The sequence below is a fragment of the Monomorium pharaonis genome, chromosome 3 (assembly GCF_013373865.1).
Source record: "Monomorium pharaonis isolate MP-MQ-018 chromosome 3, ASM1337386v2, whole genome shotgun sequence".
Taxonomy (NCBI): Eukaryota; Metazoa; Arthropoda; class Insecta; order Hymenoptera; family Formicidae; genus Monomorium; species Monomorium pharaonis.
In genome coordinates, this window is record NC_050469.1 from 2,424,438 (window position 1) to 2,440,130 (window position 15,693).

The 15,693-nt window shown below is 32.6% G+C and overlaps 1 protein-coding gene across 3 annotated transcripts in view; it reads left to right on the plus strand.

The window, feature by feature from the left end:
* Positions 1–101: 101 nt before the first annotated feature.
* The window catches only part of LOC105839137 (voltage-gated potassium channel subunit beta-2), a 37,717-nt gene continuing 22,125 nt past the window's right edge, over positions 102–15,693 (plus strand). The window contains exons 1-3 of one of the 3 annotated variants that reach the window (XM_028189799.2): positions 102–1,981; positions 2,294–2,409; positions 11,310–11,548. In XM_028189799.2, coding sequence (XP_028045600.1) covers positions 1,949–1,981; positions 2,294–2,409; positions 11,310–11,548 — 388 coding nt within the window. In that variant the 5' untranslated portion in view covers positions 102–1,948. Of the gene's footprint in view, positions 2,410–4,798; positions 6,139–8,656; positions 10,073–11,309; positions 11,549–15,693 lie in introns of those variants that run through there. The other 2 variants (XR_004962480.1, XM_012685218.3) reach the window with 2 other exon arrangements.

Below are 15,693 nucleotides of genomic sequence, written 5' to 3' on the forward strand. Positions count from 1 at the left end.
CACACACACACACACACACACACACACACACACACACACACACACACACACACACACACTCTCTCTCTCTCTCTCTCTCTCTCTCTCTCTCTCTCTCTCTCTCTCTCTCTCTCTCTCTTTCTTGCGCCCTCTTTCTTTCTCTTATTTTTTCTCTTGTCTTCTAATTCTTATTTTTATTGTCAGCTTTCTTTTTTCTTTTTTCCTTCTCTTTGCTTATTTCTTTCTTAAAGTACGATCACTGTGCTTACGGCCATTATTGCGTGCGCTAAGAATCAACAACTTACGATTAGCCACAGTAACGAGCTATGGATCTCATGTCGAAAGTTCACCCAGGGATGTAGACAAATCGTCACCTCTGAGTAATTCGGTAACCGCAGCGAGCCGCAGATCTCGAGAGAGATCGTTGAAGGGCATTCTGCGACTGTGTCTAATTGTATAGGAATGCGCGAAAAAGACTGCCTGTTCCGTTTAGCATTATTCGTAGACTTCAGCATCGGTGTGTGACCGCAAGAATGTGTTTTTACATGTGTGAAACGTCACTTGATTTAACCGCCGATCGTGAATTCGGCGCTAAGCATCGCATCCGCTTAGACGCGACGGTATGTGGCGACCTCTCCATACTGATGGAAATTTATTTACTGTTAATATATAGAGTTGCATAAAAACACTGGAAAAATTTATTACCATTTCAATTTTTTCATCTCTGTTAAGATTCTCGATGACATATACCCGAAACAGGAGAAATTCTTTTATTTCGATCATGTCTTTCTACATTGTGAAACATAATTGATGTATAGCGAAACGCATAAATGCAGACACAGACACATACAGTACACATAATTATATTTGACACACACACACATACACACACACGTGCGCGCACGCGCGCACACGCACGCACGCACGCGCGCACATAAAATCGAGCTGATAAAAACTGTGCGCGAAATATTTCTGCGACACACAAATCTGTGACTGTAAATGTGTCTAGATAAAACGTAACTTAACATTTAATAAAGTACTGTAATAAGTTATTAAAATAATACATAATCAGTAAATCGATATTCCTATCTTGTTTCTATAAATATACAAAAAAATGAAGAGTAAATCTTGTTCAATAAATATATTTTATATCTAAACAATCTATCTAAAAAAACTATGAAAAAGTGCTTTGAATTTATGCAAGAATTAATAATGCAAAAAAACAATTTTTTAGATGTCGTTTATTTGTGATGTGAAACTTTTGATCGACTGATCCTTGGAATCGAACAATAATTAAATCGATCATATTTATAAGGTGATATTTCTTTAACATCAGGAATTATACAGTAACGGTCAAAAGTACATTATCCTTACGTGTGTTTTGAGAATAACTTTCATTTACGTAAATCAAGTAAATTTAACCCTTTTTACAATACATATTTTGTTAAATCTTATAACACATTATATGTAAAATGTATCTAATATCAGGTATTTATTGTTAAATTTGATTTACTTAAATAAAAGTCATGCTAAAAAAACTTAAAGGTGATATACTTTTGGTACTGTACATATACAATACTTTACATTTGTATGATTAAGGTAACCTAACACGATTTTATTTTTTGTATATACTTACGTTTTTAGTGTACTACAATATTCTTACGTCTACATAGAAAATTGGACAAAACAGAATGCCGTAATATTTAAAATACATCGGTGAGAGAGATAAGTTAATTTATTGGCATCCGAAACGCTTGTGGAAATACATTTTTACATACTATAATGCAGTTATACGTAAGAGATAAACATACAGAACTTGGAATATATAGATGAAATACAATTCTTCGATTAATTTTGCTAAATATTTCGAAATTTTTAAGCGATTCACAAAAATTTGGGCACCAAGAATACGTCTGTTAATCTCGATTTGCTATTTTAATTCTATAACAACTCGTAAACATTGACGAGCATGGAACTGACATCTTTTTCGACATTTACGAAGGTATTAATTTAAAGGATAAAAATAAATAATGTGAGATTTATATTACGTATGTCGGATTATCGTATCAGTGGTTTTTTTCTTGTGATGATGTATCCTCTTTGGAAGTTCCATCGTCGGCATAAAATTGAATATAGGATGACGCAAATCAAGAATGCTTTGGTCATCTTAATAAATATCGGACGCAATTTTATTTAAAGTTCACGCAAATATATATGTTTTCCCCGCTCGTCCACACCGAGAATTTCTGAAAATTCAGACCTTGGCACTGATTCAACGACCGAGTTAACAAGCGTCTGGCTTCCCATCTTGCAGAACCCGCAATGTATGAGAAGATACGAGTTAGTCGAGACGTTGATAACGCGTCGATTGCATAAATTCTTCATTATTTCAACTGTTTTACGTCTAAAGGATCTGTTTGACACTTGCAGGTACGTATGCGATTTTGCTTTTTAAATGGTAAGCATTACATGAATCACATGTTCAATGCATGCTCGTCATGATTAATTTCAGAATCTATCGTTACTCGTAAACAACAGTACAGCGAAAATGTACTAAAGCATTGTTTCGTTTATGTATCTAAGCTTTTTGTTTATCGCTCTGCATGTCAAGCCTTATATTTTATAATTATTTTCAATTAACATACGCATTGAGATTACGTATTAATAATGCTGTCATGAATTATGTTGTTCATCATATGAACAATACATATGTATACTACAGCTTTGCTCGATAAGGAAGACTGCAACTGCTTACGAGATATCGCTTACGACTACAAATCTAAATATGTATTTTTGTGTGTGAAATATTTTGTATGTATAACTTGTAATAATGTGAGTTTTTTGTTATTTTTACATACACATACTTATACGTGTAATTTAATGTTAAGACGCGTGTCTAAGTATGTGTATGTAACAAGTATAAGAATAACACACACAACTTAGCATAAGAGGGGATGTTAGACACAAAAATTTGCATTTGGATTTGCAATATTCAACGCGCGTTTCTCGAATTGGTATTGTTCCTGTCACGATATGTTTGTATAGGCATATGTGCGCGTTCACTGTGAGTGTATTTTAGGGTACAAACTGCGGCAGGTCGAGGGAGGAGGGGTCAGTTGCGTGTCGGCGCGGCGGATCTGCAATGCGGCGTTGCCGTTGAGACCGTTGATTCACAAAACCCTTCTTCCTACACCGATTATACTTCCGTTTGTGTGCGTGCTTGTATATGCGCGATTGTGTCAGATGTTGCGCGCGCGCACGAAAAGCAACGCAAGGAGGGATAGAGCTGAACGTCATCAGTCGTTAACGGTTACACATGTCTTTTCAAACATCTTTCTTTAAAAAATGATTTTTATTAGAAATTTATACGCTATATTGAAAGCAATCTAAATATGTTTTTATTTATGTTGTATAAATCTATCATGATTGAGAAGAATGATAACTGATTGTACATAAAAAATGTGAACAACAAGACATGAACAATAAAAAATCGACTAATCACAATATCAAATAAAGCAATAAAACAGAACTGTTGGTTTCTTTACAATTTATGTCTCACTGCTACGTTTTTCTATGTATCATTAACTTGACATTATTCGTAAAATTGAAATTATATTAGAAATAGACTTCTTCCGCTTTTGCTACTATTGTTATGTGTAATAGTAAAAAGAAGATAAAATTCTTCGAATCTTTGTATATTTATAATTGCCGATAATATCCGAGATTCATTCATTACAAGGTAGAAAAGAAATCTACTTCTTGAAAGTTTTTTTTTGTAATTTGCGTTTGCAGACATTGGGACGCTTGTTTGTCTAATATAAATATAAAAATGTGCGCATCATAGACAAGTACCGCAGTTATCGTTTCTATAGCTCTGCTAAAAGGAAATCTAACATGCGCGTGCGTCGTCGACGATGTGGAAGACAGAATCTAAAATAAGGCTAATATTTCATATGTCATATGTCATAGTAACTCTGAATAAAAATTCGCACTGACATAAGAATGAAGAAGGTAAGACTTCTCTTGATTTTTCGTACATTACAAGATTGGAAAAAATCACATTATTCGAAGTTTTCGAAATGCAAAGATTTCATGTGATTTCATTGTCATCTTGCCGTTCCAAGCTGGTTAGACGTTTTTGATTGACTATAAAAGAAAGCATTTTTGATGACTCGAAAATCTTTTTATTTTCTATCAATGAAAAACGTCCAATCAGCCTGTCGTACGACACATGAAATGTTAACCTAATGTTCGACAGAATAATACCGAGTTGTGGGGCGGCAAGATGACAATGAAATCACATGAAATCTTTGCATTTCGAAAACTTCGAATAATGTGATTTTTTCCAATCTTGTAATGTACGAAAAATCAAGAGAAGTCTTACCTTCTTCATTCTTATGTCGGTGCGAATTTTTATTCAGAGTTACTATGACATCATCAGCTAAAGTAGCTCACTTTTCGGAATTTAGTCTATTCGACGTATTGCATACGATAGTGCATCTTTTGATTACTTGGAACGTGTAAAAATTCATACGGTTTTCATTGTCTTTAATAATTTCTACAGCTTTCCACATACTAATAATAATTATTACCTTGTAACTGTATGGTGATTAAGAATTGTAAGATTGGATAAGAATTGTAAGATTGAATGTCAGGTTTTGCATGGCGCCGCAATTCGTGTCGCTTTGTGCGTATTCCGTAACAAATTTCATGTTTTTAGCGGGAGAATTGGAGTGAAGCACGCGCGCGCATGTAACGAGAAGGGGCGCGCGCAGCTACTATTATGACGGGGCGACGGGGGTTGGAGGTTTGCACGGGGGTTGCATCGCGCTTCTCCGACACCGAAGAGGAGAAAGGTGGGAATCGGCAGCGGGTGTCGAGCGGTGTGCGCGCAGTGTTGTCTACGTGCGGGGAGCACGACACTCGCCGTCTCTTTCTTTCTCTCTCTCCTTTTCTCTCTCTTTCTCTCTCTCTCCCTTTCTCTTTCTCACTCACTTTCTCTCATTTCCTCATTTATACTCACTCTTCCCCATTTTTACCGATGTTCCGTTTGAGATTTGTGTGTGTTCCTTTATGAAAATTCATTATTGCCGTGTGCCGCGCCATACGATCGCCTCACAAGCGCGCACTTATGCTCGTGTCCGACCCGTGGCTGTCCGATAATGTTCCTTATCATCGCCGCACACGTTACGTGACGCGCGTTACGGAAATCTACGTTCGCGGATCCGATAACGGGCATCGACGACCAAATACTGGTTCTCGTGACGTTGTGTTGATACGGGGTGACGACCGATGATGGATCGTAATGCGAAACTGTAGCCCCCGCCACAGTTCGCGATCATCACCGTTGCACCGGTATTCCTGATACTCTTCCAACGTCGGCGGGATGACAACTGACGTTAGCGATAGCCACATATCATCTAGTTTCATATCGACCATAGCCCGCCCGTGATCCTATCTCACGAAGCGTTTTGGATTCTGCGGAGATCTGTGCGGACATGTTAACCGCGAAGGAAGCACTTGTGTCACTTCACCTTCCTCCCTTGAACGCGACCGCGGATTGTGCCGACTACTAGCTCTGCGAAAGCTCTGTGAAGTTTATGCTCTTCAATAGTGGTGCCTATAAGCATGATTTGATAATTGAGGGAAGAAAAGAAAAAAATTAATTAGTGCCTATATCGTACGTGCAATAATCATGAGATAATTCGAATCACTTCGAATGATCGATCTATCATAGTTTGTACATACGCATTTTGGGATACAACTGCAATGGTCGTATACCATACGCCAAATATCGCGCCAAATTATTGAGGCAAAGAAAAAAAGAATGAAGTAAATAGCGAGATGAGGAAGACAACTCAATGAAAAGCGGAGTTTCGAGATTTCGTTAAAGCGCACTTCGACGGTTTTACGATTATCACATTAGGAGTCAAGAACGTGCGTACTGTATTCATCGTGATATTGACTCTACGTTCACTCTCCTTCCGAAAGTGTTTCCAATTTAGATTTTAAACGTTCTACCCTAGTGTCAATAATGTCGCGATTAATGCTGTGTAATCTTGGCAATACTTCGACGGCGGGAAATGATACGAACAATAACGCAAACACGAACAGCAGTATGGAGGATGAAGATTCTTATCCATTGCCCACCATTTATCGGTACGTAAATAGTATCCCTAGAATGAAGCAGAGGATCTCATTGTTAGTCGCCGAATGTTGCATTCAATTGTGTCGCAGGACAAGTTTGTGACAAAGAGAAAGAATTTTAAATCTGAATGAACGTTGTCACAGCAATGTGGAATACACATGAAATATTGTGTACATTTCAATTAAAACTTGTTCAAGAATCTCTTCTATTAATTTCACGACAGATACGGAAATGATTTTAATTTCAATTTTTTAGAATTGACAGAAAACTCCTATATTTGATGAATTAAACTTGAGATATTAAAATATATTAATCGAGACTCAAAGGAATAAGAATATATTTTACACACACACACACACACACACACACACACGCGCGCGCGCGCGCGCGCGCGACCAAGTATTAATCTATGATTAATAACTTAAAGATTTTAAGAGAATTGAAATGTAATATGTTCGATATTTTTTTATTTCTGTTCTGTTGTTTTTTAAACGCAAAAATTGATCTATCCAAGCTTTTTGTTACTTAGATATTTTTTCAATATATTTTTTCTTACAGTTTTTCTATACATTTCGTTTTTACTTAATACTAATTATATTGATCGAACGTCGTTCCATGTCGCTGCATAAGCGGATTATCGAGAATATTTCGGCGAAGCTTTTCAAACGCTAATTTACAAAGTAATCGCAAAAGTAATGTCGAGGTGATCGGTGTACATCGATATACCGTACTCAAGTGAAAAACGATATTCCTCGAGACCTTTATCACCTCTCTTCCTCCCTTTCCCGCTCTTTCATCCCTTGCGCACTGGTGACCTACATCGCGGTGGTGGACTCGCAGTGATAGTTTTAGCTTTTAAAGGAGCACAGACGTAGCGCGCACTTCTGACGTTTCCAGACATTCTTGGAAAGCTGCGCTTTTCTAAGGCTAAGCTCGCAAACAATCGATCGAGTTCATTTGAACTGAGTGAAACTCAAACACAAGTAACGTGTCGTAACTAACAATGGCTACGCAGAGAATTCAAACAATTTTGCAACTGTCGTAAGATTCTTTAATATAATTGGTTTTTGCTTTTAGTTCCCGCCGAATCTAAATGCATAAATCAATCGTACAAAAGAATTTTACGGCAATTGCAAAACTGCTTTCTTTATTAAATGCAGCCAATAAAGATATTCAATATGTTAATGGTGATGCCATTGACGATGATCGGAAGCTAAGGATGCTCGATTGCCATTATTTTGTGCGTGTGTATGTGTGTGTGTGTGTGTGTGTGTGTGTGTGTGTGTGTGTGTGTGTGTGTGTTTTCTTCTGCCTTCCCCTCAAGCTAAGCCTAACCAAACTGCGAGAACCCTGAGGTGTGCTAGAATATTTGGACTTGATTGCATCAACGTTACTTGTAATTAATTTTGACTGCAATAAATTTTTCTACTCCGAGTTTATATCATGTGTAAAATTGTAATCTAATAAAAGAATAGAGAGAGAAAGAGAGAGAGAGAGAGAGAGAGAGAGAGAGAGACCAAGTCATTGAATTAGATTTTTTAAATCAGGATTGTCGATGTAATCAACAGACAGATACAAACAATGCTGATAAACAATAAGATTTTAGATCAAAATAAAAGTATACACTTTAAAATAATTGAATTACACGACCGAGTAATGTTTCAACATTTTTCACTATCCTTTCACATGTGTACACATTCCTCGAATTATTTATGTTTAAATTTTGGCCAAATCAATATTCCCATGGTTTAGTAGAAGATCAGACGGTCAAATGATCCGTGTCAGCGATTGTAATATTAAACCGTTTGACAAAACTCATGACTATTTTGTTTATAATCATTACACATTCAATATTTGCATTGAGATTTACAACAGATTAATATAATATGCTTACGTTTTTTACACTTGATAAAAAGCAATAATTAAAATAAGGAATTTTTAAATACATAAAATATCTCTCTCTCTCTCTCTCTCTCTCTCTCTCTCTCTCTCTCTTTCTCTCTTTCTTGTGCAAAAACATTATTTGTAAAGATTGCTAATGAACTTTATGACAGAGATTAATAATAATATTAAAAATATCAGTAATACAGTGGAATTTCGCGTAGTCAATTCTTGTTACACTAGAAATCACGGAATGTAGCTAACTCAAGACGATCTTAAATATAAGGGTGAAAGATTTCTGCATAATGCATAATGCATAACGCATAAGAGAATTAATCAATCAGAGGTCTTTATTTCTATCCTGGGGAGGGAAATAAACGATTCTGATTGATTGATTCTTTTATGCGTTATGCAAAAGTGTGTGTGCGGCGGACTACGAATACTGGTCCAATGATACAGGGACCGGCGGCAATTGAAAAGCAATGACAATTGACTATGGACAGAAATTTGTGATTGCTAACATAAAAATGTTTGAACAACACGTTATTAAATTTATAATTTTTTATTATATATGCTTCATGAAAAATATGCATATTTATAATGCTATAATATTATATGTATTACAAAATTACAATTCTGTTTGTACAGTTATCATCTCTATAGATATTCAAGTTCGGACAACAACATTAACTCTAGAATGTCATACCGGAATAGTTTTGTACCCCAGCGCGCATTGTAATTTATCTCCTAATTTAGCAGATGAAAGGATCGACTCGAGACATCGACCATAATACAATTTAAAGTCTTAGAAATGGAGAGGGACATTAGCTGGCGTCAGAACGTTATTAGCTTCCTAGCAATACAGATATAGTAGGATGTACAGTGGAAGTGGAATACGTTTATACACCAGTCTGATGTTTATGTATACATTTTGTTCGGATACTACCATACGAAACATTGTTTTTTCCATTAATAAAGAATGAACTGAACATCGCGATAGACAGACGGGCGCTAGCTATAGAAAGAGGGGTATACTACGGCTACATTTGCGCAAACTGCAACGTTCCTGCGTGTGAAGACCATAGGACCATACAGTGTGGCAAGTGTCGTTTGGAGTATGAAAATATTTGAAAATAATTTCTTTTTACTTTAATAATGTATTCTGTATTAAAAAATAAACATTTTTTAAACAATTTTATATACCAAAATTTATATAAAAATGGATTGTGTCCTTATTTATTTTTTCCTTTTTCTTAAGCTATCGTTTTCTGCAACTTTGATTTGTCAAAATAAATATACTTTTTAAACAATATCTAAAATTTATTTTATCCCAGATCTATCTTTTACCTTTCTAAAACTATTTATTTTAATCTATTAAAAATTAATGAAAGTACGATAGATTAAAAAAACTCATTTTTGCAATTTTTTTCAAACTTTATTTTATTTAAATTAATTTTTAACGTATTTAATGTTATTTAATATTATTATAGATTATATCATCAGCTTTGTCGTGAAAAAACCGAAGAGATTCATGTGATACAATATTGATTTCAGTCCATCTGTTCAATGCAGAACACTTGAGAAGGAGTATATTTATTACTCAGTATGACGTTTAAAATTGCAGCTTTAAATAAAAATTGAATATAATCGTTCTAACACATATATATGTATATATATAACATTAAGTAATAATAAATAATAAAGCAAAATTAGTATTGTATTATTATTTTTAGTACGGCAATATATCTATATGTGCTACTTTGCTAGTGACATTGCTCAGTAGGATTTCTTTTAGCATAATTGTTTAGAACATTTTACGCTTATAGTCTACAGATGTGAAGATGTGCTTGTCGCGACGTTTTAGTTTTCTTATTTCTTTTATCTTCTATTTTTTTACATCATAAAATAGTCAATATAGGTTCTTATTTTACAATATTATAATGTAGAATTTGAATAAAGTCATTTTCAGTCAAAGAGAACAAAATCGCCACGAGCATCAAATACAATTTTACTTAAACAGTTGTAAGTTATAAATTAAGTAACATAGAGTGATGTATGATATATTAATACTAAGGAATTCTACCAAGCAATATTATTAATAAAATAACATATAGACATTACGTTAATGAATTAATTTCGAATTTCGAAAATTTCAATATTTTTTAAACAGGTTACGTATACCGATATTATGATAAATTTTTTATATATTAGTGTTAGATATCCAATACTAGTATTCATTTAAAGATTTTACATTTAAATACAGTATTACAAAATAAAATTATGTATACAATATCGGTAAAGAATCACTAACAAAATTATTTTAATTTCAGCTTTATATTCTTTTTCTTTCCATTTTAACACAATTCGCTGGATTGCGGAATGAAGTTATAATAATGTTTAGATAAGTTACCGATGTATACTCTTAATTTTTATCTAGATTGTTATTACCATGAGAAATCTGCATTGAATACTTTTACTCGCTTATATCTTTTGTGAACATTAATATTTTCTTTTTTTTTTCGAAATCCTAAAATTTGACTGTGCCTTGGCTGAAACATGACAAATTACTGTAGAAATTAAGCGATGCAAGATTATGAGGTTAGATTGAATTTATCATAATTATTAAATAACGCAACTAATTTTTTGCTTTTATTATAATAAAAATATAATTACGAACTCAATATAAACCTGGTAAGAATATTCCAGATGAGTCGAAATGAGCACCCCTACGCCGCGAGTGTTGCGGCACGGTATAAAATTAGGCTTTACAGCAAAAAATCGGAGTTATTTGAGATAAATTTTTAAGAAATTTTTTTTTAAACATTAAAGCAGACATTTATTAAATGTTAACAAACCTTTTTTCTTAATTTTAAAGCAAATTAATAATGTTTATTAAATATTAAAATATTTGTCCAAACGTTAAAAAGTTTTTTAATAAAAAAGAAGAACTTATCTCGTTATTTTCAACGTTTTCAAAAAAATTTTTTTAATATTATTAAAATAAAAAAAAATATTTTTTTGTTTGGATAACTGCAATTTAAGAAGAATATTAAAATTTATTAAATTATCCAGATATTTAAAAGTATATTTAAAAGTTAGCAAATTTGAAAGAAAGGTTTAAAGAAAAATGAAATAATTAATGAAAAACAGTAATCGTAACCTACTCTGTAAAAGATCTAGGTAAAATTTCCAATTGGACATCCGTTTTTCTGTCCCAATCAACCAATAATTATGTGAAATCTATAATACAGCGATGTCAACATCGATACATGATAACCATTGTTGTACCTCGTATGCGCAGTTGCCGTGCACCCATAGCAAGTTTGGATTGCATGGAAGAGTTCAACGGCGGCGGTGGCGGCGGTGGCGGTGGCGGAGGCATAGACTCGGGCGTGCATTGCAGCAATACAACCGGAACAAAAGAACAGCTACTAACTAGCTGTATTACCGCACAAGCGCAACGTTTGCAACACCCCTCCCCTGGTATTCGTTATCGCAACTTGGGTAAAAGCGGTCTACGTGTTTCCAATGTTGGATTAGGTATGCTGAATGTATTTTCTTTTTATACATAGCGCGTAGAAGAAAGAAGACGGTTATGAACCACCATTTTGTTTTATTTAAATAACTCAGTAAATATTTATATGACATATTTCTTTACTCGGTTACTCATAGAGTTCTACCAATTATGTTATAAGCAAGAGTTCGCATATATATAACAAACATAATTAATAATTTACTGAAGAGGGAAAAGGATTGTGGTTATGGAACCTGTAGAGGAATATGAAAAATTATCAATAAATATTCTCAAAATAATTTTTATTTTAAAAAAATAAATAATTAACGCTCTTTAGCTTACATATCAATATCACAAAGGTATAAGTATCTTGCACATAGTATCACAAAGGTATAAAAAATATATGTAAAAATTTTTGACTCTTGCGATTTTGCACATTGTAGAAGTATTGTAGAAATATTGTAAAAACATATACTATAATAATAGACTTAATTGATAATGTTTAAAATTTTGAAATAAATAAAAGGCATAAGAGTTACTCCAAGAACTTGGTATAAAGAATGTATTAATATATATATATATATCATATATTCTGTAAAAAAATATTCGAAATTATTAAATAAAACACAAAATATTTATTTATTTATCAATATTGAATTTGTCATTTTCAAAATAAGATTCATCGAATGCATACACATGTATCAACGCTTAATTCAGTCCTCAAAATACTTTTCAAACGCTGAAGCTGGTATTGCTTTGAGTTCTTTCTGTGAATTGTCTTTTATGGTTTTAATTGATTAAAAACACCCTCCCAAAAGTGATAATTTGGCTTGATAAATGTCATTATGCGTATGGTCAATCTTTTCAAATTTTGTAATTATATGAGTTAATAACTATAATGTGCAGATGGTTTAATTAATATTAAAAGTTTAGTACTTTTATATATATTGATTGTAGAACCGAATCATGTTACACATACTTGTTTGAGCCATTGTCGTAAGTCTCAAGAAAAGTACAGAGTTAGATAGAAAAGAAATACTTTAAACATTAATGACTAGTGTACGAATAATAATGTTAAAACTAAACGAGTCGAGGCGAAGGATCACGGCAGTAGGAAGAGGAAAAAATAGAATTGAGAATGGATAAAAGATAGATAAGGCTATAATTGTGGAAATAAATTTAGAACTTGAAAGTATGCATCTAATAATATATCGGTGTCATTTTGTTTACTCAATTATTGTTTTTGACATTAAATGCAAACCATCTTCGAGATGAGACGTCTCGCACAACACATCTTTCAAAAAGCTTTCTAAAAGATGTTAGGTATAAAAATATCTTTCAGAAAGCTTTTTGAAAGATGTTCTATGTGGGGTTTGTAGTAGGATGGCTCGTTATCTAAGATTTTAATATTTTTCCAATCAAATTCTTTTATTATATGTTTTATATATATATATATATATATATATATATATACATTCTCTATACGAAGTTCTTGGAGTGAGCCTCACTCTTGTGCCTTTTATTTATTATAAAAATTATAAAAAGCGACATTTGTTAATAAATAAAAGTATATAACAAAATTCATGTTAACGTATTATAAAACTCAGATTTGCAATACTCGTAAGTAGTCCATAATTCTGAATGCAGGCAGTATAATTTTACATGTCAAATACATGCACACATTACATCAAACGTTAAATTCAATTTACGTCATTTGAAAACCATGTTCAAGTCTTTCAAGTTGTATACTAAAGTTAAAAAATTAATACTCGATATATATTTCATAATGATGTAAAGAATGCATACCTATAAAACTTTCCACTACCTACAATACTGAAATACAACTTTCATGACAACAAAATAAATATTAATGATCAGTGGCCACGTTATAACGTTTAAGTTTAAAGTAAGTAAAGAAATAATTTAGACACTGATTCAACACAAAATATATGAGATATCGTAAATTCCATAACGCATATCTAATCCATAAACCGTCTTTTCTCCTCTAAATGCTATTTTCATTTAAAGGCGATATTTTACACATTATTTTCTTAATCTTTACAGAGGCACTGGTTCATATATGGATCATTTTGCCATAATTTTATTATTGTTAGTTTTAATTTATAATTTAACCATAATAAACTTTTTATTTTTTTAACTTCTAAATACTTGTCCTTTAACTTTTATTAATATTTTTATTTATTATAATAATTAACAATTATAATAGAAAAAGTAACGTTCAAAAATAGCGTTTTTTTAAATTTCAATTCATCTCTGACAAAATAAATATAGGAAGCTAAGAAATTATTAAAAAATTTTCTTGATACCTTCTACCATTATATATAATTTTTGCAATTTTTTTTGCAAATTAATTTTTTTACAAATAAATAACAATTATATATTTTTGTGAAAAAAGCGAGAAATTGACGAATGACGACTGATATTCGTAATCACTATAAAAATTTATAAAAGATAAGATTGTTGCAAAAAATTTATTTTTTGAATAATAAGTTTACAATTTTTTCAATTTTTTAATTGACTGCAGCTATTTTGAATTGGTCATATTAAATTTTTCAAATCACTGACTTCAGATTTGTAAGTAGCGACCAGAAAAACAAAGAAATATACAATTTCACAAAAATTCACTGAGCCATCAATGGATGCTAAAGTGCCAATCGATAATGTAAAGTTATTTGTGCGTGTCATTAATAAGATTTCGCATGTATAATACTTTTTTTATAGATTAAAAAATTTTATTTCAGATTTAAAGTACACGTATTAATGTCAGTCTATAAATTGAATTTTATACCGAGAATGAAAAAAATTGTTTTCAGACTGCACTTGTTATCATCTTGTGTAAAAAAAAATACATACGAAATCTCATTAATAATGTGCACAAATAACTCGACATTATCGATCCGGATCAAATTTGAGAGACCGTCTAGCATCTTCTTAAGATGATCTTAAATATAAGACTCGACTATGAATACTTGTCCTTAGATCTTCCACCTTGTCTCGTTGGCGCAAATGTATCTGTATTTAAATTAATTCCGAAAATACATCCGTCATAGGCTATCTCAAATTTTCATTACTCGTGACCTGTCCTGTATTGCCGGGTGTCAGATTTGAAGTTTTCACATTTTTATTATTTATTTTGCAACTACTTTTCCACCGCTACATAGCTTCGTTGCGGACGCGGATACATACAATATGTATGACGCACTATGACCTATAACCAATTGTTTGTTCTCAATACTTCGACTAGTACATACATTTCAAGTAGTTTGGTCACTTAAATACATGTATTGCTGCGGATACAATTCAAGAATAAACACTTAAAATCACATTTTTATTCCATTACAAATTTTAATTTAAAACATTTTTCTTAGAAAGATGTGGCCATATTTATAAAAAGGGAAGTTCGAAATATTATTTTTTAGAAATAACTGAGATATTTGACATATATTTACTATATCTGCTGTGGTGGATATCATTCATCCATTCTGTTTGGTATTAAAAAAATAATAGTTATACTAAAAAGACAAACATTAATTAAAAGAATAATTTTCGCACTGTTTTTCTAACAAAAAATTAGATATTAAAAAATGAGGAAAAACTTTCTATGTATAATCATATATATTTTGTTATGCATTGAAAGTGATCCCTTTTGTGTCACTTTTTTGTGCATAATGTCACCGATTTCTTAACTTTAACATTATTGCACAATTTTTGTTCTCTAATAGATGACGTGAATTATGGTAAGAAACTTTTTAGCATTTGTGGTCGTATCGGGACCGAGAAGATTTTAAGAAGAACCCTTTGCAAAAGCGTTTCATCAGAGGGCTCCAATTATGTTGCCCAACAAAAGTGAGATATCAGACTTGCGGTGTTGAGGGTAGAGAAGGACTGCAGTTTTCAATTCCTCCGTTAGAAATCCAAGAACATCTCTCATCTTTGGGAAGAACGGTGAAACTTTGTGTCTCTGATAGAACAATCGCCAGTCTCGTAACGGCCGTGCACCCTGTTTCATCGGTGCCAACGATGCTAACGGCGCGTCTAGCGAGGACTTAGGGACTTGGAAGACTCGAAAGGCTTTTCTGATAATCTCCCGATTATCGTTTTATGCGCCGAGTAACATTTTCTGAGAGGGCCTGAGAGCAGAGATTTAGAA